General features: G+C 40.9%; 1 protein-coding gene across 1 annotated transcript in view; it reads left to right on the top strand.

The window, feature by feature from the left end:
- The window catches only part of slc6a7 (solute carrier family 6 member 7), a 41,381-nt gene that overhangs the window by 11,878 nt on the left and 4,883 nt on the right, over positions 1 to 24,620 (top strand). The window contains exons 3-13 of the mRNA XM_060936245.1: positions 5,399 to 5,530; positions 5,991 to 6,139; positions 6,275 to 6,324; positions 8,581 to 8,719; positions 15,382 to 15,516; positions 15,607 to 15,710; positions 15,795 to 15,919; positions 16,088 to 16,200; positions 20,444 to 20,581; positions 20,695 to 20,794; positions 23,346 to 23,464. Coding sequence (XP_060792228.1) covers positions 5,399 to 5,530; positions 5,991 to 6,139; positions 6,275 to 6,324; positions 8,581 to 8,719; positions 15,382 to 15,516; positions 15,607 to 15,710; positions 15,795 to 15,919; positions 16,088 to 16,200; positions 20,444 to 20,581; positions 20,695 to 20,794; positions 23,346 to 23,464 — 1,304 coding nt within the window. The remainder of the gene's footprint in view (positions 1 to 5,398; positions 5,531 to 5,990; positions 6,140 to 6,274; positions 6,325 to 8,580; positions 8,720 to 15,381; positions 15,517 to 15,606; positions 15,711 to 15,794; positions 15,920 to 16,087; positions 16,201 to 20,443; positions 20,582 to 20,694; positions 20,795 to 23,345; positions 23,465 to 24,620) is intronic.

Here is a 24,620-nt window from a genome sequence, read left to right as displayed (position 1 = left end):
CTGATCCATATGTTTGTTCTGATACATTACACAACTCCCACTGGGCTTAAACCAGAACCTTCTTGCTGTGAGGCGACAGTGCTAACCACTACGCTGCCCAAAACAGATATCCTCTCCATCAGGGAATCAAACCCTAGTCTCCGCCTGACAGGCAGGAATACTTACCACTATAGTAACAAGAAGAACCTGCAGCTAGGTGGACTCCCTCTCCTGTAACACCTTGTACAGTTATGTCTCACAAAAGAAATTCTGGGTGAAGCTCCATTATGAAATTGGCTGAGTGCAAGTTTCATCAGTAGCGTTGTTAAAAATATCAAATCTCATCTCTAGCCACTTTATCCTGTTCTACAGGGTTGCAAGCAAGCTGAAGCCTATCCCAGCTGACTACGGGCAAAAGGCAGGGTACACCCTGGACAAGTCGCCAGGTCATTACAGGGCTGACACATAGACAACCATTCACACCTATGGTCAATTTAGAGTCACCAGTTAACCTAACCTGCATGTCTTTGGACTGTAGAGGAAACCGGAGCACACCCACGGGGAGAACATGCAAACTCCACACAGAAAGGCCCTCGCCGGCCACGGGGCTCGAACCCAGACCTTCTTGCTGTGAGGCGACAGCGCTAACCACTACACCACCATGCTGCCCAAAATATCATATCATATCATCTCATCTCATTATCTCTAGCCACTTTATCCTGTTCTACAGGGTCGCAGGCAAGCTGGAGCCTATCCCAGCTGACTATGGGCGAAAGGCGGGGTACACCCTGGACAAGTCGCCAGGTCATCACAGGGCTGACACATAGACACAGACAACCATTCACACTCACATTCACACCTACAGTCAATTTAGAGTCACCAGTTAACCTAACCTGCATGTCTTTGGACTGTGGGGGAAACCGGAGCACCCCCCAAACTATCAAATAAATAGTTTTAAAATTGTGTAACTTTTTTTTCTAATTGTATAAGTCAATAAACCTTATTTCATTACAGTCTTAATATAATGATTTGAATACAGTAGAAGATAGTAAGTGAGGAAAACCCTTCTATGAACAGGGGTGTCCAAACTTTTGACTGACAGATAGATTTAATGATTCTGACAGAGGGATAAGGATGAGCAATGTAACAGAAGCCCTGTCAGAAAAACAACACATCATGAATCACAGCAGCACTAACAGGAACTAAGCCAGGCTATTGCAATAGCGCTGTTTTATTTTAGAAAATTAAAGTAGCTTGAAAGTAGAATGTGATCCCTCACGGACACTTTGGGTTGTCTGTTGAAATGATGATAAAGAGCACTATTTATTTATTGATCTTCAGTTCTATGGTTGAATCCATTTGTGATGTAAAAGAATTAAATACGTCCCTATGAGAATACTCTGTGGTGAAGTATATCTGCATAGAAACATCTGTATTAAGTTCTGAGTTTGCAAATAGTGAAGAAATTATAAATTCATTATCTATCCTCCCGGGCAAGTAAACACTCCAGTGTGATTTCCCACGCCCATGTTTTGGTTGCCTGGAAACCTAAAAAGTTAGTGAATTTTTAACAATGACCATAAAAAACATGGATGGTGTGGCACCAGGCATTTCTGTGCCATAGCTAAAAATTCCTCCGCCATGTGGTCAAATATGGAGCCAGAGTTTGTGCGGTAGAGATGAGAGTTGAAGTCAAGTAGGCCTAATCATTTGGTAGGCTCACCCCTCTTCTCACAATACCAAGGTCCAGTGCGTCTTAGCTGTTATGTTCCCAAGTGTATCCAAGCTTGGGGGAAGGTTAGAGAAACAGCTTTGGGATCAAAAGGTTACTGGTTCAATTCTCTAGCTCAGCAGGAGTGGTTGAAGTGCCCTTGAGTAAAGCACCTAACCCCCAGGCTGCTCTGGGTATGTTGTATAAGCTTTCTTATGATATACAACCCCGATTCCAAAAAAGTTGGGACAAAGTACAAATTGTAAATAAAAACGAAATGCAATGATGCAGAAGTTTCAAAATTCCATATTTTATTCAGAATAGAACATAGATGACACATCAAATGTTTAAACTGAGAAAATGTATCATTTAAAGAGGAAAATTAGGTGATTTTTAAATTTCATGACAACAACACATCTCAAAAAAGTTGGGACAAGGCCATGTTTCCCACTGTGAGACATCCCCTTTTCTCTTTACAACAGTATGTAAACGTCTGGGGACTGAGGAGACAAGTTGCTCAAGTTTAGGGATAGGAATGTTAACCCATTCTTGTCTAATGTAGGATTCTAGTTGCTCAACTGTCTTAGGTCTTTTTTGTCGTATCTTCCGTTTTATGATGCGCCAAATGTTTTCTATGGGTGAAAGATCTGGACTGCAGGCTGGCCAGTTCAGTACCCGGACCCTTCTTCTACGCAGCCATGATGCTGTAATTGATGCAGTATGTGGTTTGGCATTGTCATGTTGGAAAATGCAAGGTCTTCCCTGAAAGAGACGTCGTCTGGATGGGAGCATATGTTGCTCTAGAACCTGGATATACCTTTCAGCATTGATGGTGTCTTTCCAGATGTGTAAGCTGCCCATGTCACACGCATTAATGCAACCCCATACCATCAGAGATGCAGGCTTCTGAACTGAGCGCTGATAACAACTTGAGTCGTCCTTCTCCTCTTTAGTCCGAATGACACGGCGTCCCTGATTTCCATAAAGAGCTTCAAATTTTAATTTGTCTGACCACAGAACAGTTTTCCACTTTGCCACAGTCCATTTTAAATGAGCCTTGGCCCAGAGAAGACGTCTGCGCTTCTGAATCATGTTTAGATACGGCTTCTTCTTTGAACTATAGAGTTTTAGCTGGCAACGGCGGATGGCACGGTGAATTGTGTTCACAGATAATGTTCTCTGGAAATATTCCTGAGCCCTTTTTGTGATTTCCAATACAGAAGCATGCCTGTATGTGATGCAGTGCCGTCTAAGGGCCCGAAGATCATGGGCACCCTGTATGGTTTTCCGGCCTTGACCCTTACGCACAGATTCTTCCAGATTCTCTGAATCTTTTGATGATATTATGCACTGTAGATGATGATATGTTCAAACTCTTTGCAATTTTACACTGTCGAACTCCTTTCTGATATTGCTCCACTATTTGTCGGTGCAGAATTAGGGGGATTGGTGATCCTCTTCCCATCTTTACTTCTGAGAGCCGCTGCCACTCCAAGATGCTCTTTTTATACCCAGTCATGTTAATGACCTATTGCCAATTGACCTAATGAGTTGCAATTTGGTCCTCCAGCTGTTCCTTTTTTGTACCTTTAACTTTTCCAGCCTCTTATTGCCCCTGTCCCAACTTTTTTGAGATGTGTTGCTGTCATGAAATTTCAAATGAGCCAATATTTGGCATGAAATTTCAAAATGTCTCACTTTCGACATTTGATATGTTGTCTGTGTTCTATTGTGAATACAATATCAGTTTTTGAGATTTGTAAATTATTGCATTCCATTTTTATTTACAATTTGTACTTTGTCCCAACTTTTTTGGAATCGGGGTTGTAGAAGAATGTTTTAAAAAACTACTTTCTGGGGGAAAAAAAAAAAAATGTGCAGATATCAGCATAGGAAAAACTAATTATTCAGATAGGACACTGTAGAGAGAAAAGCAGTTTAGACAAAAATGTGACGTGAAAAATAGGCAATTTGTCACTGAAATGTGGGAATGGGCGGAGCTACACATTATACCTCAGCCAGCTAACAGGGGCACTAAACCTGCGGTTGCTTCACTTTTTAGAGACATTACACTGTCCATGTTTATTTTACAGTCATTGTAATCTAACATATTAACGTATGTGACCTTGTTAAAAAAATACCATGTTATTGGTGAACATTTCAGCGATGAGCTGTGGCGTTCTCTCTTTGCATTCCAAGTAAAAACATTTGTGCCTGGATAAGTACCATTAACTTCAAAGTGACATTTTGTGCTAGTAGGAGTGTTATACAGTATACTGGCTATACACTGTAGTATATTTGTTCTGCTTTGTCAGTGTTTCCACATCCCTGTGTGTTCCTGATTCCTGCATCCACCTTCCGTACATGTGTAAAAACATTCTACTGTCAGTGTGATGTGTGTAGTGCATCATACTACTTTGAACGTATTATGTATAAACATACACACCAATCAGCGCGGCACGGTGGTGTAGTGGTTAGCGCTGTCACAGCAAGAAGGTCCGGGTTCGAGCCCCGTGGCCGGCGAGGGCCTTTCTGTGCGGAGTTTGCATGTTCTCCCCGTGTCCGCGTGGGTTTCCTCCGGGTGCTCCGGTTTCCCCCACAGTCCAAAGACATGCAGGTTAGGTTAACTGGTGACTCTAAATTGACCGTAGGTGTGAATGTGAGTGTGAATGGTTGTCTGTGTCTATGTGTCAGCCCTGTGATGACCTGGCAACTTGTCCAGGGTGTACCCCGCCTTTCGCCCGTAGTCAGCTGGGATAGGCTCCAGCTTGCCTGCGACCCTGTAGAACAGGATAAAGCGGCTAGAGATAATGAGATGAGATGAGATACACACCAATCATATTCCTGGGAATGTATTACATATAATCATACACATCAAAAGCCCTGCGATAGATTGGCGACCTGCCCAGTGTGTACCCTGACTCTCATCCAAAATCTCAGCTGGGATTGGATAAGCAGTATAGATAATTGATGGATGAATAGATACACACCAAATAAAAACAAAACATATATTACATTACTTCCTCTGGTTGTTGAACTTCCTTGTCTCTCAGGCAACTATGAATAAAAAGCTAATAGTCGAGACATGAAATTCACTCCGGCTTCATATAACAGTGTAGAAATGATAGAAGGTTTTCTGGTTACACTGTAATCCAAAAGTTGCTTTATGCAAATCATTAAGCAAGCAGTATTAATTAATATTGCAAATCATTATCTCATCTCATTATCTCTAGCCGCTTTATCCTGTTCTACAGGGTCGCAGGCAAGCTGGAGCCTATCCCAGCTGACTACGGGCGAAAGGCGGGGTACACCCTGGACAAGTCGCCAGGTCATCACAGGGCTGACACATAGACACAGACAACCATTCACACTCACATTCACACCTACGGTCAATTTAGAGTCACCAGTTAACCTAACCTGCATGTCTTTGGACTGTGGGGGAAACCGGAGCACCCGGAGGAAACCCACGCGGACACGGGGAGAACATGCAAACTCCACACAGAAAGGCCCTCGCCGGCCACGGGGCTCGAACCCAGGACCTTCTTGCTGTGAGGCGACAGCGCTAACCACTACACCACTGTGCCGCCCGTAAATCATTATTATTACAAATATATATAATATAAAATATATAAATAGTATTATTACAAATCATTATCATTATTAATTATGCAAATCATTAAGCAAGCGGTATTTTTTGTGCTGCTACAGGTGTGTTTCTTATCCCTTACTTCATCATGCTCTTCTTCACGGGCATGCCCCTGTTTCTCATGGAGCTTAGCCTGGGTCAGTACGGAGCCGCAGGCCCCATCACCGTCTGGAAGTGCTGCCCGTTGCTCAAAGGTACCGGCACCCTCAAGTACACTTCATCCATTTGGTTGATTTTTGGGGCTTATTTTGTACATGACTACTCGAGTGTTCTGGAATAAAAACATCCTCCAGTTTCAAGCCTTGAATAATTTGTATAACTGCATACTTACATGTGTTTATTTGTGCACTGATAATTTGATTATCATTCGATTGTTTCACTTATTATTCAAGCAATGTTTATGCTGTCTTTTATTAGACTAAGCCAGTTATCAGGATTTCAGCTCAGCAGTTTGTTCAGTGCATATCCTGTTAATCCAGCATCTTTATTTTTCTGCATATATACTCACATAACCAGATAAAGGTTATTTGGAAAAAAAAAATTCGATTTTGGATTAATCAAATTTTTTTTTAACATGGAAGAATACTCAAAATCATCTACATTGAAATGAGACTTTAAAAATACGCTAAAATCAACATTCGTGTGTTTCTCCAGGGATCGGTATCGGGATGCTGTGTGTGTCCACATTAGTGAGTCTTTACTACAATGTCATCATCGCTTGGACGTTTTATTACCTGGGAAGTTCTTTCCAGAGCCCGCTGCCATGGTCCTGTGATGCTATTGCTAATGCTGCACTGTGTACGGTGAGCGTAATATATCTGCGATCGAACCATTGTAGAATTCCTTTTCATTATAAACTGCTTAATCAAAAGGAGGATATAATTAGGCTGTACTTTAATTTATTCATTCTTGCTCTACTGTCTGTATGTGATCCACAGAACAACACCAATGTCACACATTCCCTTAGTGCATCGGAGGTCTTCTGGAAGTAAGGATTCTTAGGGACGTTTTCTCTATCACTGTAGTTACTGAATCATTCATAGTAGTTATTATTGGAAATTAGTATGCTTTAATATGAACTGGGCAATTAGATGGGACTTTAACAGGTTTAACAGGGGTTGATGTTTTATATTTTATATTATTTGTAGTTTTCCATTCAAATCATTTTAAAAGATAAATTTTATTTTTTGTAATTACATTTCCGGGGACAAATGAATAGTCATGGAGCCTCCTAAATCCTTTAATTTAATTTAGTTTAGTTTCCGAGGCAATATTGCTAGATTCTGGTGAGTTTTATTTAGAATTTTAATTTATTTCAGTTTTTAACGTTTGTTATAATAACAATCAGACCTTGTAGTACAGCTGATTGTTAAAATGTCAGATATGTAATGAAACATTGCTAAGGTTAAAAAAACAAGTATATTTTGTTGTTGGTTAAAAAAAAATCATTTTAAATAAGTTCATGAACTATTTCTTGATATTCAAGGTAGTTTATACTGTGCACATACTGTGACCCCTCACCGAATCCAGGGACGCATGTCGGCCGAAACGAATCCGAGATAATCGCAAAAGAAGCATTTTTTTTTCGAAATTTGTGATTTTTGTTTTTTTTCCATCATGTGCAAGTTGAGATCTTGATGAATGCAATCAGTATTTCAGATAATAGATTGTTTTGTTGGAAAAGCATACATTTTTTGTTGCAAATTGTCTCGTTTTTGTCAGGACTGTAGCCTGCTGGGGGGTGTGGGTAAATTACCATATGGGCCATTCACATGATGATTTAAGTCTTTTTTTTTTTTCGCAAATCAGCTGTATGATACGAGTTGAGCGCATGGCTACTTAGTTGCATACAGGCGTGTGATTTCACTATGGAATGAGTTACTAAACAGAGCGCAGAGGAGCTGAAACACCGCGAAGCAAACAGACACACGGTATTTACATCGGAGATCACCATTTCTAGCAAAAAAAACCGCAACCTCGTTTTCCAGATTGAATGGAATACTTGAATGATCGGATGATACACGGACCGTTCTAGGATTACATTCCATCGGAGGCATTGGTGTGTGCAAGGCGCCGTTTCTCTTTCTGATGGGGTAAGTTTATTAATCTAAGGCTGTGTGGTTATTTTTGCATGTAACGGAGAGTGTTGTGGTTTGGTTAAGCCTAGGTCACAACCGGACGTACGATTTTTTGGCCGTGTGATTTTTGGCGTTTCCCAAATCGCTGCTTTTTTTTGTTGTTGTTCATGGAGAAAGACGCGCGTTGGCCGTAAGTTTGTCTTGCAACCTGAAAAAAACGTAAGCGCCCGTAGAGTTTGTTTGACATGACAAAGAACCTCTGCGGCCGGTCTGCGGCTCGAAAATCAGCACATTACACGCGCGCTCTCGTGCGTTTCATGCGCGCTCTCCGTGCGTTTCTTGCGTTTTTTGCATGTAGACCGGCCGTAGGAGCACGGTACGGCCGGGTTGTGACCGAGGCTTTACATGAACCTAGCGTTGTGTTAGTTGTGTCATCATCGTGCTATCTTTCTTTCTTACGGTATGAGTAATTTTTCAACCACAAAACGTTAAAGTATACTTTAGGACTTATTTTTGTACTTCATAATTGTTTTGGCCATACTTTGCATGGAAGGAAAATTGACGTGGTGATCTTTGTTTACATGAAAGTAGTATCGTGCTAGCTAGTAGGGGGTAGGGCTTTCCTTAATATCATGCAAATGAGCACCATTATGTGCCCGCCCTGCACCCAGAGTAGCTGAGATGGAAAACTTTGAGGGCGATTTTCTCCCTTTCCTGTTTTAAGAAGTATACACTTTCAAAAGGCCACACATTCTTCAAATATTGTCAGATCTCCACATGGAAGGCATCATTGGAAAGCTTAGAAACGGTACTTTCTGAATCTGTCAATAACTCAAAATGCCCCCGGGCCGACATGTGTCCCTGGATTCTGTTTTCTGACACAGGGGTTAATGTTACGTCTAACTGTGTTCAGTTGTTCATCACTAGTGCTAAAGATATATACAGCAAACATGTTCTTGTTCACTTCAGTTGCCGTATAAACACAGATGTGCTTTGCTAAAAATAACTAAATATAAACTAGCTGATAACAGTGGTGGTTAAATATTTTTTAAACTCGAGGTTGTTGTATGTGTGTGGGTAACTCTCTCTCTCTCTCTCTCTCTCTCTCTCTCTCTCTCATTCTCGTTCTCTCTCTCTCTCTCGCTCTGTGTGTTTGCATTTTGCAGTGAACGTGTCCTGGGTGTGGTCAACAGTCAGGGCCTGGATGACCCCGGTCCAGTGAGATGGCAACTTGCTCTGTGTTTGCTGGCTGCCTGGGTCATCATTTTCCTCTGCATTCTGAAGGGCATTCACAGCTCTGGCAAGGTCTGATCCGCTGAGTCTGATCCACTGAGTCTGATTCACACAGTCTTATCAACTCATTTTAGACCAGTCAGTCTGATCCACTCAGTCTGATCTAGTCACTGACCCATTCAGTGTGATCCATTCAATTTAGTCTATTCAGTCTGATCCACTAAGTCTGATGCACCAACTCTGAGGCCCTGTCCACACGGCAACGGATTCAGGTGAATCCGATAAAATTGTTTATCGTTTCTGCCTGGCGTCCACACGGCACCGGCGTTTTGGGTGCCCCAAAACGAAATCTTTTGAGAACGGGTTCCAGAGTGAAAAAATCTGGCAACGGCGCCATTGCGAAGTCGTCTGGATGAGTAGAACAGATTTGTTTACGATGACGTCACAACCACATGACTGTCAGTGCTTCACGCTGGGTAGAAGTGTAATGAACTCGATGCGAGTTGTCAACAAATCCTATAACTTGGTTCATGAAACGCGCTTACAAAATATTTTCACTGTGAATATTTATTGTGTAATGGTGCAAAGTGAGAGAGAGAGAGTGAGAGAATAGCCCTTAGGGCAGAGTCTTTAGTCCAAACACTGCGGAAGCAGTACCAAACCGCGCACCGCCCGTGCGCTTTCCAAAAACAAAAACAATCCCAGCAAAAATAGGAAAAAAAAAAGGAGCGATCTCACCTCTTCAGATGTTGGTTTAAGTCTGACAATACATTCCTCAAAAAGGGCGTAGAAGAACAAAGTAATCCATCAACGTGTAGCATTCAATTTATTCCTGACCATTAAAGAATTCTGGAGGATATCAGAATATTGGCGTACCGGCTTTCATCTACCCCCGTTCATTCCTCTTTCCACGTCTTTCGTTTTACGCTACTGATTAATAATCAAAACTTTATGTGGCTGATGCTACAGAAGAAGGGGTTTATGCGCATGCGTCTACTTCTTCTGTTGTTCTAGTGTCTCCGATGGGACCGTCTTACAGCGCACGTAGAGGTGTGGCATGTGTATTGCATCGTTTTCAGCAAGCGTTGCGTTGCCATATGAACCTGAAATTTTACTGATCCGTTGCCCATGTGGACGCGATATTTAAAAAAAAAATCTCGTTGCCGTTGTCGTGTGGATGTAGCCTGAGCTGCACAGTGTCATCCACTCAATCCAAACCGCTTAGTTTAACCCATTCAGTCTGGCATACATAGTCTGATCTATTCAGTGTCACTCACTCAGTCTGGTCCACTAACATCAGAATCTAAGCTTCACAATATCAGCAAATATACAGTACCGGTCAGAAGTTTGTACACCCCTACTTATTCATAGTTTTTTCTGTATTTTGTATTTTCTACATTGTAGAACAATACCGAAGACATCAAAGCAATGAAATAACATATGGAACATATATGGAATTATGTGGTAAACAAAGAAAGTTAAAAAAAAAAAACGTTTCATATTCTTCAAAGTAGCCAGCGTTTACCTTGATGATGCTTTGCACACTATTGGCATTATCTTAACCCGCTTCATGAGGTAGTCACCTGGAATCATCATCTTCTTTCGGCTGCTCCTGTTAGGGGTCACCACAGCTGATCATCCATCCATTATCTGTAGCCACTTATCTTGTTCTACAGGGTCGCAAGCAAGCTGGAGCCTATCCCAGCTGACTATGGGCAAGAGGCAGGGTACGCCCTGGACAAGTCGCCAGGTCATCGCAGGGCTAACACAAAGAAACAAACAACCATTCACACCTACGGTCAATTTAGAGCCACCAATTAGCTTAACCTGCATGCCTTTGGACAAAACCCACACGGAAATGAAAGGCCCTCGTCGGCCGCTGGGCTCAAACCCAGGACTTTCTTGCTGTGAGGCGACAGTGCTAACCACTACACCACTGTGCCACCCCCAGCTGATCATCATGATCTTCATATTTGATTTGGCATAGATTTTCACATCGGCTGCCCTTTCTGACGCAACCCCAGTCTATCCATGTGCAACCCCAGTGGCTGGGTATTTTTTAACTAATCACCTGAGTCAAATGAATCACCTGGAATGCTTTTCAGTTAACAGGTGTGCTTTGTTAAAAGTTAATAAGTGAAATTGCTTGCCTTCTTAATGTGTTTGAGGTCATGAAACAGTAAATAATAGATGACTTGCAACCACGTGATCAAAATGTGCTACGTCATAAGTGTCCACCATGATGGTGGATATACAAAGCAACTAGGACGGCAGCCGCTGAAAGCGTGTCTGTAAACAATGCTGAATTTTCTCATATTACCACGATTTGAATGGTCGAGCGAAGAGTCGTTACAAAGAGAAGATAGATATGTGTGGTTTTGACCCATATTATTTAAAAAAGTCAGACTTTCTGAAGCTGAGACGCTTCTACCAACCATCGAGCACCCAGATATCTGATTTGGCTACCGAAGAATCAAGTTCGGCCTTGGACGAAACATAGCCCATTTTCTGAGTGGGTGCCCAGTCTGGATTGTTTCTATTGTATAATTTTGCCGTGACAAGAGAACGCTCATTTTATAGCAAAATTCTAGCAACACAAAATACAAGTTTTCCATAATATTATCAAAAAAGCTTTTGAATCTCACCTGAGATAAAATGATCACTGCAAACACGAGCTGTTTTGGTTTTAGCCTCTGTTAGATCAGCCCTGCCGATGTTGTTCAGCCGTGCTCGTCTCCTCTCTGTACTAAGCCTCAGAGTTTCCTCGCTCTCCTTCCGAATCACGGACAGAATTCTAAAAAAAAACGCAAGTTGCCATGGTGGTCACGAGTACTGTTGTGACCACAACCATATACAGCACAAAAATATGGCATAGCTAAAAGAATGCTTAAAGCAGTGGAAAAACAAAGAGAGTTGCGCACGTGTGACTATGTTTTGTATGGAATGTCGCTTGACCCCGCATTTGAATATCCACCAACATCCGGGTTTCTATTTTGCTTTGACATCACTTGCAAGTCAAGGATAATACAACCCTGATTCCAAAAAAGTTGGGACAAAGTACAAATTGTAAATAAAAACGGAATGCAATGATGTGGAAGTTTCAAAATTCCATATTCTATTCAGAATAGAACATAGATGACATATCAAATGTTTAAACTGAGAAAATGTATCATTTAAAGAGAAAAATTAGGTGACTTTAAATTTCATGACAACAACACATCTCAAAAAAGTTGGGACAAGGCCATGTTTACCACTGTGAGACATCCCCTTTTCTCTTTACAACAGTCTGTAAACGTCTGGGGACTGAGGAGACAAGTTGCTCAAGTTTAGGGATAGGAATGTTAACCCATTCTTGTCTAATGTAGGATTCTAGTTGCTCAACTGTCTTAGGTCTTTTTTGTCGTATCTTCCGTTTTATGATGCGGCAAATGTTTTCTATGGGTGAAAGATCTGGACTGCAGGCTGGCCAGTTCAGTACCCAGACCCTTCTTCTACGCAGCCATGATGCTGTAATTGATGCAGTACGTGGTTTGGCATTGTCATGTTGGAAAATGCAAGGTCTTCCCTGAAAGAGATGTCGTCTGGATGGGAGCATACGTTGCTCTAGAACCTGGATATACCTTTCAGCATTGATGGTGTCTTTCCAGATGTGTAAGCTGCCCATGCCACACGCACTAATGCAACCCCATACCATCAGAGATGCAGGCTTCTGAACTGAGCGCTGATAACAACTTGGGTTGTCCTTCTTCCCTTTAATCCGAATGACACGGCGTCCCTGATTTCCATAAAGAAGTTAAAATTTTGATTCGTCTGACCACAGAACAGTTTTCCACTTTGCCACAGTCCATTTTAAATGAGCCTTGGCCCAAAGAAGATGTCTGCGCTTCTGGATCATGCTTAGATACAGCTTCTTCTTTGAACTATAGAGTTTTAGCTGGCAACGGCGGATGGCACGGTGAATTGTGTTCACAGATAATGTTCTCTGGAAATATTCCTGAGCCCATTTTGTGATTTCCAATACAGAAGCATGCCTGTATGTGATGCAGTGCCATCTAAGGGCCCGAAGATCATGGGCACCCTGTATGGTTTTCCAGCGTTGACCCATACGCACAGAGATTCTTCCAGATTCTCTGAATCTTTTGATGATATTATGCACTGTAGATGATGATATGTTCAAACCCTTTGCAATTTTACACTGTTGAACTCCTTTCTGATATTGCTCCACTATTTGTCGGCACAGAATTAGGGAGATTGGTGATCCTCTTCCCATCTTTACTTCTGAGAGCTGCTGCCACTCCAAGATGCTCTTTTTATACCCAGTCATGTTAATGACCTATTGCCAATTGACCTAATGAGTTGCAATTTGGTCCTCCAGCTTTTCCTTTTTTGTACCTTTAACTTTTCCAGCCTCTTATTGCCCCTGTCCCAACTTTTTTGAGATGTGTTGCTGTCATGAAATTTCAAATGAGCCAATATTTGGCATGAAATTTCAAAATGTCTCACTTTCGACATTTGATATGTTGTCTATGTTCTATTGTGAATACAATATCAGTTTTTGAGATTTGTAAATTATTGCATTCCGTTTTTATTTACAATTTGTACTTTGTCCCAACTTTTTTGGAATCGGGGTTGTAAATACAGTAAATAGCCCGATTCCACAACTGTAGTAATCCATATTATGTCAAGAGCCGCTCAACGAAGTAAAGAGAAACAACATCCACCATTATTACTTTAAGACATGAAGTAACGTTTAATTAATAAAAATAAAGAAAGAACATTGAATTAGAAGGCATGTCCAAATTTTGACTGGTACTGTATGGTTTTTTTCCCTTTTACTTTAATCCATTTATTTAGGCTGAGACTACGTGGTGTGTCTGACACACGTCCCTTTGATTCCTCAGAAGCTGTTGTATTATGCACAAGTTACATTAATTGTCTTTTTTTGCTTGTTTATTTTAGTGCATGTATGACAGTATAATATCACCGTTCAATTCCAGATATGACATATTGCATATACTATTCTGAGATGGAATGCCAACAGGTTTAGTCATGTTTAACATCTCTCAGTTATAGTAGTGCTTGAAAGTTTGTGAACCCTTTAGAATTTTCTATATTTCTGCATAAATATGACCTAAAACATCATCAGATTTTCACACAAGTCCTAAAAGTAGATAAAGAGAACCCAGTTAAACAAATGAGTCAAAAATATTATACTTGGTCATTTATTTATTGAGGAAAATGATCCAATATTACACATCTGTGAGTGGCAAAAGTATGTGAACCTCTAGGATTAGCAGTTAATTTGAAGGTGAAATTAGAGTCAGGTGTTTTCAGTCAATGGGACGACAATCAGGTGTGAGTGGGCACCCTGTTTTATTTAAAGAACAGGGATCTATCAAAGTCTGATCTTCACAACACATGTTTGTGGAAGTGTATCATGGCATGAACAAAGGAGATTTCTGAGGACCTCAAAAAAAGTGTTATTGATGATCATCAGGCTGGAAAAGGTTACAAAATCATCTCTAAAGAGTTTGGACTCCACCAATCCACAGTCAGACAGACTGTGTACAAATGGAGGAAATTCAAGACCATTGTTACCCTCCTCAGGAGTGGTCGACCAACAAAGATCACTCCAAGAGCAAGGCGTGTAATAGCCGGCGAGGTCACAAAGGACCCCAGGGTAACTTCTAAGCAACTGAAGGCCTCTCTCACATTGGCTAATGTTAATGTTTATGAATCCACCATCAGGAGAACACTGACCAACAATGGTGTGCATGGCAGGGTTGCAAGGAGAAAGCCACTGCTCTCCAAAAAGAACATTGCTGCTCGTCTGCAGTTTGCTAAAGATCATGTGGACAAGCCAGAAGGCTATTGGAAAAATGTTCTGTGGACGGATGAGACCAAAATAGAACTTTTTGGTTTAAATGAGAAGCTTTATGTTTGGAGAAAGAAAAACACTGCATTCCAGCATAAGAACCTTATCCCATCTGTGAAACATGGTGGTGGTAGTATCATGGTTTGGGCCTGTTTTGCTGCATCTGGGCCAGGACGGCTTGCCATCATTGATGGAACAATGAATTCTGAATCATACCAGTGAATTCTAAAGGAAAATGTCAGGACATCTGTCCATGAACTGAATCTCAAGAGAAGGTGGGTCATGCAGCAAGACAATGACCCTAAGCACACAAGTCGTTCTACCAAAGAATGGTTAAAGAAGAATAAAGTTAATGTTTTGGAATGGCCAAGTCAAAGTCTTGACCTTAATCCAATCGAAATGTTGTGGAAGGACCTGAAGTGAGCAGTTCATGTGAGGAAACCCACCAACATCCCAGAGTTGAAGCTGTTCTGTACGGAGGAATGGGCTAAAATTCCTCCAAGCCATTATAAATATTGGAACGTTTTCCTCAATAAATAAATGACCAAGTATAATATTTTTGTCTCATTTGTTTAACTGGGTTCTCTTTATCTACTTTTAGGACTTGTGTGAAAATCTGATGTCGTCTTAGGTCATATTTATGCAGAAATATAGAAAATTCTAAAGGGTTCACAAACTTTCAAGCACCACTGTATATATTCCATAGTTTAACTGCATCACAGGTTCACGTGTTAGTATCTGGATTTGTTATTATACACCCAAAGATTATTGCGGTGTATTAGCTGTTGCAACACTACTTACAGTACATTTTAACTGAACACATTGCTCAGGTTAATTAACATCTCTTCCTCCTGTCCAGGTGGTGTATGTGACGGCCACGTTCCCCTACTTTGTGCTAATCGTTCTGATCATCAGAGGAGCCACTTTAGAGGGCTCACTCCAAGGTGTAGCCTTTTATCTCACTCCAGTCTGGGAGCGGCTGGCTAACGCACAGGTACTAGCAACAAGACTAGTCTTTTATATCTTGCAAACGATAACTTTAGTCTGAAAATCTCATTTGTTGTGATATTATGGGTTTGTGTAGGTGTGGAATGATGCAGCCTCACAGATCTTCTACTCATTAGGCATTGGAGTAGGAGGCCTTCTTTCTATGGCTTCCTACAATAGATTTGACAATAATGTCATCAGGTTAGTCTCCTATTGGTTATATTCTTCATTGTTTCGTCGTTTGCCTTGGCAAAATGAGTGATTAAATTATAATTCCTTTTCCAGGGACGCTCTGGTCATCACCATAGGTAACTGTGCCACCAGCTTCTTTGCAGGTTTTGCTATCTTTTCCATCCTGGGTCACATGGCCTGGAGAAAGGGCGTACCTGTGGAACAGGTTGCAGATACAGGTAACACATTGTGTTTTATACTACATGTCAGCAGACACAGCCCATTCTTCCACATTCTGCTTTTGTGAAGTAGCTTTCAACTGAAACATGACATTGAGTTCCAAGAAAAATGAGCTAACTGACCCTGGGTTATACTTCTCAGTGATTACGTGTCTGATCTTTTCTCAGGTCCAGGCTTGGCGTTTGTAGCTTATCCAGAAGCCCTGGCTCTTCTGCCTGGTTCCGTTTTCTGGGCCATTCTGTTTTTCCTCATGCTCTTTATGCTTGGAGTGGACACACTGGTAATACTCCTTTATTTAGGTCTTCAGTTTTATACAGTTTGGTAAAAAGTTTGCTTGTCCGAAATGTAGTCAAAAGAACTTTACTGCTGAGGCTAATATAACTTACAAACAACAGAGGTCTATACTCACTGGCCACTTTATTAGGTATACCCAGCCGCCTGCTATCTAATCAGCCGATCCCTTGACGGCAGCACAATGCATAAAATCATGCAGATACAAATCAAGAACTTCAGGTAATGTTCACTTCAAACATCAGAATGGGAAAACTTGTGATCTCGAAGTGTGACTGACTTTCACTGTGGCACGGGTGTTGGTTTGAGCCAGATGGACTGGTTTGAGTATTTCAGAAACTGCTGATCTCCTGGGGTTTTCACACACAACAGTCTCTAGAGTTTTATACAGAATGATGTGAAAAACAAAAAACATTCAGCGAGTGACAGTTCTGTGGGTGGAAACGTCTTGTTGATAAGAGGGTCAGAGGAAAATGGCCAGATTGGTTCGAGCTGCCAGGAAGGATATAGTAACTCATAGCAACTCGTTACAACCGTGTTGAGCAGAAAAGCATCTCAGCATGCAATAGCAGACGACCACATTGGGTTCCACTCCTGCAGCCAAGAACAGGACTCTTAGAATCAAGAACATGTTCCTATTAAAGTGGCCAGTAGTGTATATGGTTTGTTATTCAGATCTGGCGGGATTTACTTTTATTTATAAACATGAACACAACTTCACTGTGAAGTTAAATACTGTAATTGGCAATTGAAATCACTTTATTGAGTGTAATTTGGTCTCCTTCTACTCATAATATATTGTAACTTCAAAATTAAATATGTAAATGATACAAATGCCAAAAACAACAATTAGGGATGTCATTTTTCAGTTCTGACCATAAACTTTAACCCGTTTTGCCCAAGGACTTTCCCACTACAGGGATAAACTCCATGAAAAGCACAACATTCCAGTCAATATACAGATCATGTATATTAGGTTTTTATTCTAGCCACATTCACTGGATATGAGCAATCGCGCGCTCTGATTGGCTACTCTACTACTAGGCTATCAGCTCATATACCGTGAGTAGAGAAAAACAAAATGGCGGCGCGTGTTACTGAACCAACCGAGGACGAAATAAAAACTCTACTCGAAAACAAAACCCCCCAGAATACAAAAAAACAAAATATGGAGTGAAAGTATTTGATGGATCTTTATTTTTTAAAAATTATTATTATAGCATGTTTCACAAATTGCTACCGTCATTTCGCTGGTTTGTTTACATTCTAAACGGAAATTATTTTGTCGGACGTTTTGTATGAAGTTTTTATTGATTTTCAAAAAGTAAAAATAAAAATGCTCTGTTTCTCAAAATCCAGTGAATGTTGATAGAATAAGAGTTATTCCACTCAATCTCGTCATACGTGGCTTATAGCCAACTCGGCGCTACGCACTTCATCTGATAACTGTTAAATATTTTCGTATATTGGTTTACTGTCAGCTCAGTTTTGTAGAGTAATGTCCAATTAAAAAGGCTGATTTGTTAATACATGCAATAAGTGTTTTTAACAATATCTTTTAATTGCATTAATGAAGTATTTTTAATTAAAGCTTATACATAATTCCTTTCAAATTTCTAAAGCATAAGAAGAAAAATTAGTACATTATTTGCAATCATACAATAAATTAATTACTTATTACTAATAAAAATATACAGTATTTGTTTTATCAGTCCAGAGTGCCTGGATTTTGGTTTAGGTTTCCAGATGTTTTCAGTTCAACAATCACAGCTGTGTTCCTACATAGTTTCTTTAAAACTATATTTATGGAATAGTTTTTGGGTGAGATGGAGATAAACGTCTGCAGTGATGCAAAGCAAACGTTTTGACAGATCGATGTCATTTTTAGCGGACAAATGAGCACATAAGGATTTTGCTGATCTGTTTCATTCTGCTTTTTTGAAAAGGAAACACTGTGTTGCACATAACATTTAAAGCTAGACTTTCGATTTCATAAAATCGGTGAAATTTAGTTCCCTCTGAAATTTGGTCATTGTGATATATGCTTATTTCTGTAATATCTCACAAAAACAGGCCATTCTGTGGCTGGGAAGTTATTTAATTTGAGGGGATTAAAGCAAATAATGTGCATGAAATCGCTCTCTTCGCGCAGTCAAGCAGACAGAGGAAGTCCGTGTGCGCATGCGCAGGTTTACCGTCTTCATCTTTTGGGTTTTCCGGCAGCTGGGATCCACAGCGTTACATTACTGTCATCTACAGGTTTACACAGCAAAATCCCCAGTGTTGAATTAACACCCAGGGTGTTTATATAGGTCCAATTGGACCCAAATTAACTCTGAAAGTGTTAATTCAACACTGAGGAATTTGCTGTGTACCTTTGACCATGCACTGACAGTTCCATCATTCTGTCGCTAAACGAACAGCTGATCACACCGAGGTGCTCGCTGAGTGCCGATATTTATTAGTTTGGTCCTGCATTTCCTTTCCTTCGCAATATAACGTCTTTTCTTCTCGCTTTCCGTTACTGTAGTCCAGGGGTGGATAATTATTTTTTCCATGGGGCCACATGAGAAACAGAAAATTTTGTGGAGGGCCGGACCAAAAGGCTGAACTAAATTCTGCATAATATTAATTGTATTTCTTTATATAAAGCAATAAATAACATTGTTTTTACAAGCTGCTAAGACTGGTAAGAGTATGGAAAAAACGAGGTTGCCTTACAAAAAAATGTCATTTATTCAATCAAATTTCCCAAAACAATGGTTAACAAAATGTGAACGTTTGTACCATTTATTTATTTTTTTTTTCAGTCACATTCACCCCAAAACACAATAAAGACATCATAATATTGTCTTTCTACTCCAAATATCAAGCAAGATACATCATATTATAATAATGATGCCCACATTTGTAGTTTAATCACCTCATTTGGTGCTTTTCGCCGGAGATCGGCTCCGGCGCCTGCTGGTGACGTCACACTATGTGATTGTCTGGACCGTTTGAAGGATGACGTACAAGTTTGTGGTTGGTCTGGACAAATTACGGAAATAGTTATCGCGGGATTAGGTTTCGTGGGATTTCATGTCATGTTCATGTCGCGCGCATTGCGTTTTTGTTGAACACAACTTCAAAATAAAAGCAATGCACATTCAGTCCATGCATGAGGTAAAATTAGAAAATACGTTTATTTTGTAATTTCTAATTAACCTTACGCGGGCCGGTCAGAATGAACCAAAGGGCCGGATGCGGCCCGCGGGCCGTAAAATGCCCAGGTCTGCTGTAGTCGGTCTTTCACGTTTCATTCACACACTCACGTCCTCCATTTTCCTCTCCTGTTTTAAATTTGTATCCCACAATGCCTTGTGCGAACGAGGAAAGCCCACCACGTGATGCATGACGTAGTATCTTGAACTGGGTCATGGTGAAGCAAGAAAAAATAGCGGAGAATTTAGGGCCACATGGCCCTAAATTCATTAATTGTTCTATTTAAAAAAAAAAAAAAAACTAATAAAATTGGAAGTCTGTGATTCGGATTCAGTAGCTTTCAGTCCACTAAACAAAAATAATTGGGTGTCAGGGAAAATTCTTTTTATGACCTACACTTAAAAAATCTGAAAGGCAGTCTACCTTTAAAGGTTCTTCCAAAGGGATGAACTGAAGAATGGGTGCTACAGTAGACAGAAGATTATACTATGACTAAAAAGCATTTGCCAAGACGTAGTTTTAAAACAATTGTACAGTATTACAGCACGGTTCTTAGAACACACATTTGTGTCTGTGTCTGGTCGGAGTTTTATCGCCCCACTCCTGTGAAGGACGGCCCCATGAGGACAGTTGAGGGTTATACCTGTTAAAACTATTAATATTATAGTCAGGCTGTCTGTTGTTGCCCAAATGAGGATGGGTTCCCTTTTGAGTCTGGTTCCTCTCGAGGTTTCTTCCTCATGTCGTCTGAGGGAGTTTTTCCTTGCCACCGTCGCCACAGGCTTGCTCATTGGGGATAGATTAGGGATAAAATTAGCTCATGTTTTAAGTCGTTCAAATTCTGTAAAGCTGCTTTGCGACAATGTTTATTGTTAAAAGCGCTGTACAAATAAACTTGATTTGATTTTGATTTGATTTGTTAAGCAGTGTGGCTTGCTTCAGTTATACACCACGTAGTGATGTCACTTCCTGATGAGCTGATGAAAATTGGAACATCAGTTCATCTCTCTCTCGCTCTCTCTCTGTAGTTTGGGAATATGGAAGGCATTACCACAGCAGTGCTGGATGAGTTTCCTCAGCTCAGAACCAATATGAAGCAGAAGACCATTTTCTTGGCCCTGCTCTGCTTCAGCTTCTACCTGATGGGCCTGTTACTGGTCACTAATGTGAGTATTAATGATCTTTCCTTAGTTAATAAGGTGACACACTCATGAGAACTGCTGTTAAACATACTTGTGAACATGTTTGATTTTAACTCTTGTGCATTTCTCCGTAACAGGGAGGGATTTACTGGTTCACCCTCATAGACTCATTCAGCACCAGTTTTGGTCTCATCATCATCACTCTGTTCATGTGTCTGGGCATATCATTCTTCTACGGTGCACCTCCCACCACTCTTCATCCATCTCACACTTACACCACTGTAGTAACACCTGTCTATTAACACTTGAGCATTATAAGCAGAGGTTTTACTCTGGACAGATGTTACCTCAGCTCGCTGTATTTGCCTGACTTAAAATTACGTCACATCAATGTATCGAGCATTCATATTTTCACAACTGCTAACAAGCATCATGCTATCCACATTCACTGGATATGAGCAATCGCATGCTATGGTTGGCTACTCTACTACTAGGATATCAGCTCATATACCGTGAGTAGAGAAAAACAAAATGGCGGAGCGTGTTGCTGAACCAAGCGAGGACGAAACGAAAACTCTACTCGAAAACAAAACCCCAGAAATACAAAAAAAAAGCAACAAAATATAGAATGAAGGTATTTGATGGTAAGAACGTACTTTTATTTTTAGTTTTCAAGAATTATTATTATAGTATTTTTCACAAATTGCTCCTGTCGTTTCGCCAGTTTGTTTCCATTCTAAGCAGAAATGATTTTGTCAGAAGTTTTGTAAAAAGTTTTTATTTATCGAATTTGCAAAAAATAAAAATGCTCCATTTCTCAAAATCCAGTGAATGTGGACAGAATAAAACAGTTATTCCACTCAATCTTGTCGTACATGGCTTATAGCCAACTCGGTGCTATGCGCATCATCAGCTATCAGCTCATGTATGACTCGATTTCGTGGAATAGTTGTTAATTAGTCACTACCAAGCTGACTTTTGTCTTATATTAAAGCAGCTGTAAGCTACCTACTGTCTCTTGATGTTGCAGCTTGTTACCAAGAAACTGCTATGTAACAAATATTTTGGCTAGCATACTGTATGTGGATGTGTGCAAACAGGGTAAAATTAGTTGTGCGCTCTGGGTGGAAGGAATGGCGTACTTTCTCTCCCTGTCAATCACAGCAACACTAGCCAATCATTGGCATCCATGAGCTTATGTATGCGGAAGAGGGTAGATAGCGCTTTCCTCTGAGACTGTTGCGCTGCTCTGTGATGTAGCATGAACAGCAGTTCAAAAAGTTCGATGTGGACGACTAGCTTCACATACAGTAGTGCTTGAAAGTTTGTGAACCCTTTTGAATTTTCTATATTTCTGCATAAATATGACCTAAAACATCAGGACTTTGACTTGGCCATTCCAAAACATTAACTTTATTCTTCTTTAACCATTCTTTGGTAGAACGACTTGTGTGCTTAGGGTCGTTGTCTTGCTGCATGACCCACCATCTCTTGAAATTCAGTTCATGGACAGATGTCCTGACATTTTCCTTTAGAATTCGCTGGTATAATTCAGAATTCATTGTTCCATCAATGATGGCAAGCCGTCCTGGCCCAGATGCAGCAAAACAGAACCAAACCATGATACTACCACCACCATGTTTCACAGATGGGATAAGGTTCTTATGCTGGAATGGAGGATTTTCCTTTCTCCAAACATAATGCTTCTCATTTAAACCAAAAAGTTCTATTTTGGTCTCATCCATCCCCAAAACATTTTTCCAATAGCCTTCTGGCTTGTCCACATGATCTTTAGCAAACTGCAGATGAGCAGCAATGTTCTTTTTGGAGAGCAGTGGCTTTCTTCTTGCAACCCTGCCATGCACACCATTGTTGTTCAGTGTTCTCCTGATGGTGGACTCATAAACATTAACATTAGCCAATGTGAGAGAGGCCTTCAGTTGCTTAGAAGGTACCCTGGGGTCCTTTGTGACCTCGCTGACTATTACATGCCTTGCTCTTGGAGTGATCTTTGTTGGTCGACCACTCCTGGGGAGGGTAACAATGGTCTTGAATTTCCTCCATTTGTGCACAATCTGTCTGACTGTGGATTGGTGGAGTCCAAACTCTCTAGAGATGGTTTTGTAACCTTTCCAGCCTGATGAGCATCAACAATGCTTTTCCTGAGGTCCTCAGAAATCTCCTTTTTTCATGCCATGATGCACTTCCACAAACATGTGTTGTGAAGATCAGACTTTGATAGATCCCTGTTCTTTAAATAAAACAGGGTGCCCACTCACACCTGATTGTCATCCCATTGATTGAAAACACCTGACTCTAATTTCACCTTCAAATTAACTGCTCATCCTAGAGGTTCACATACTTTTGCCACTCACATATATGTAATATTGGATCCTTTTCCTCAATAAATAAATGACCAAGTGTAATATTTTTGTCTCATTTGTTTAACTGGGTTCTCTTTATCTACTTTTAGGACTTGTGTGAAAATCTGATGATGTTTTAGGTCATATTTATGCAGAAATATAGAAAATTCTAAAGGGTTCACAAACTTTCAAGCACCACTGTATCTCAGAGGTTGCAGGTCTTAGCCTTAGGGAAACATGGTACTCCATAGCTTTTGACATACAGCAAAATTTAGGAATAAAGAATGCCAGAATTCCTCCGCAGATTCCTCAAGTCATTATCAACATCTACATGACAATGTACCCTTTTCTACCATGTCTTCATCCTTTACGTTGTGGTAACATGTGTGTGAACAGAGCTTTTGCATATGATTTGTTTCACTCAGGTGTGAACCAGTTCTGCCAGGACATAGTGGATATGATCTGTCCCTGCCCTTCCTGGTGCACCAAACTGCTGCTGTACTTCAAAGCATGCTGGGTATTCTGTACGCCCTTCCTGTTACTGGTGAGTACAGCGTTTGTGGTGGAAATCATAGTTCGATACTGCATGTTTGTTCAGTATTGTGGCATTATTTTAGTTTTAAAGGAGAACTGAAAGCAATTTTGGGTGGCACGGTGGTGTAGTGGTTAGCGCTGTCGCCTCACAGCAAGAAGGTCCTGGGTTCGAGCCCCAGGGCTGGCGAGGGCCTTTCTGTGCGGAGTTTGCATGTTCTCCCCGTGTCCGCGTGGGTTTCCTCCGGGTGCTCCGGTTTCCCCCACAGTCCAAAGACATGCAGGTTAGGTTAACTGGTGACTCTAAATTGACCGTAGGTGTGAGTGTGAATGGTTGTCTGTGTCTATGTGTCGGCCCTGTGATGACCTGGCGACTTGTCCAGGGTGTACCCCGCCTTTCGCCCGTAGTCAGCTGGGATAGGCTCCAGCTTGCCTGCGACCCTGTAGAAGGATAAAGTGGCTAGAGATGATGAGATGAGATGAAAGCAATTTTTTTTATCATCAAAATTCTATTTATCTCATTTTATTAAATATAGGAATGCATTTCTGACAGCTATTTCGTCACCGCTGTAGCAAGTTATGAGTGTTTGAAACATGCTCTGTAATATATCAGTCCATATGTCAAAGCGACGGCCGTAAACGAGATTCGTTGAGACCTGTGCGAGACATCGTAGGACGGAAGTAAAACGTACAGCGGAAATCAAAGTGACCGACATCTGCCAACGTTGTCAAAAGACGCGCGTGCCCTCTTTCGAACGCTGACGTAATCAAGCCGGAAGTTTTGTTTGTTTTGATAGCGATCAGGAAAGTTTGAAAAAAAGTAGGCAGTAATCGTCATTTAAACTCATTTTTGTGCAATATTTCGTTTGGAAAACAGTTTTCATAATGGCGGCACCGACACCTGGCCGACACTTCACGTTTCAAAATCTCGCACAAGTCTCGTGAAGATCGCGTGGATAAGCGACGCCTGCCGTAAATTCAACATGGCTAAAAACCAAACAGGCTGATAAGTCTCATCTCATTATCTCTAGCTGCTTTATCCTGTTCTACAGGGTCGCAGGCAAGCTGGAGCCTATCCCAGCTGACTACGGGTGAAAGGCGGGGTACACCCTGGACAAGTTGCCAGGTCATCACAGGGCTGACACATAGACAACCATTCACACTCAATT

Source organism: Neoarius graeffei, chromosome 12 (assembly GCF_027579695.1).
Source record: "Neoarius graeffei isolate fNeoGra1 chromosome 12, fNeoGra1.pri, whole genome shotgun sequence".
NCBI lineage: Eukaryota > Metazoa > Chordata > Actinopteri > Siluriformes > Ariidae > Neoarius > Neoarius graeffei.
This window is presented reverse-complemented; position numbering and strand designations above follow the sequence as displayed.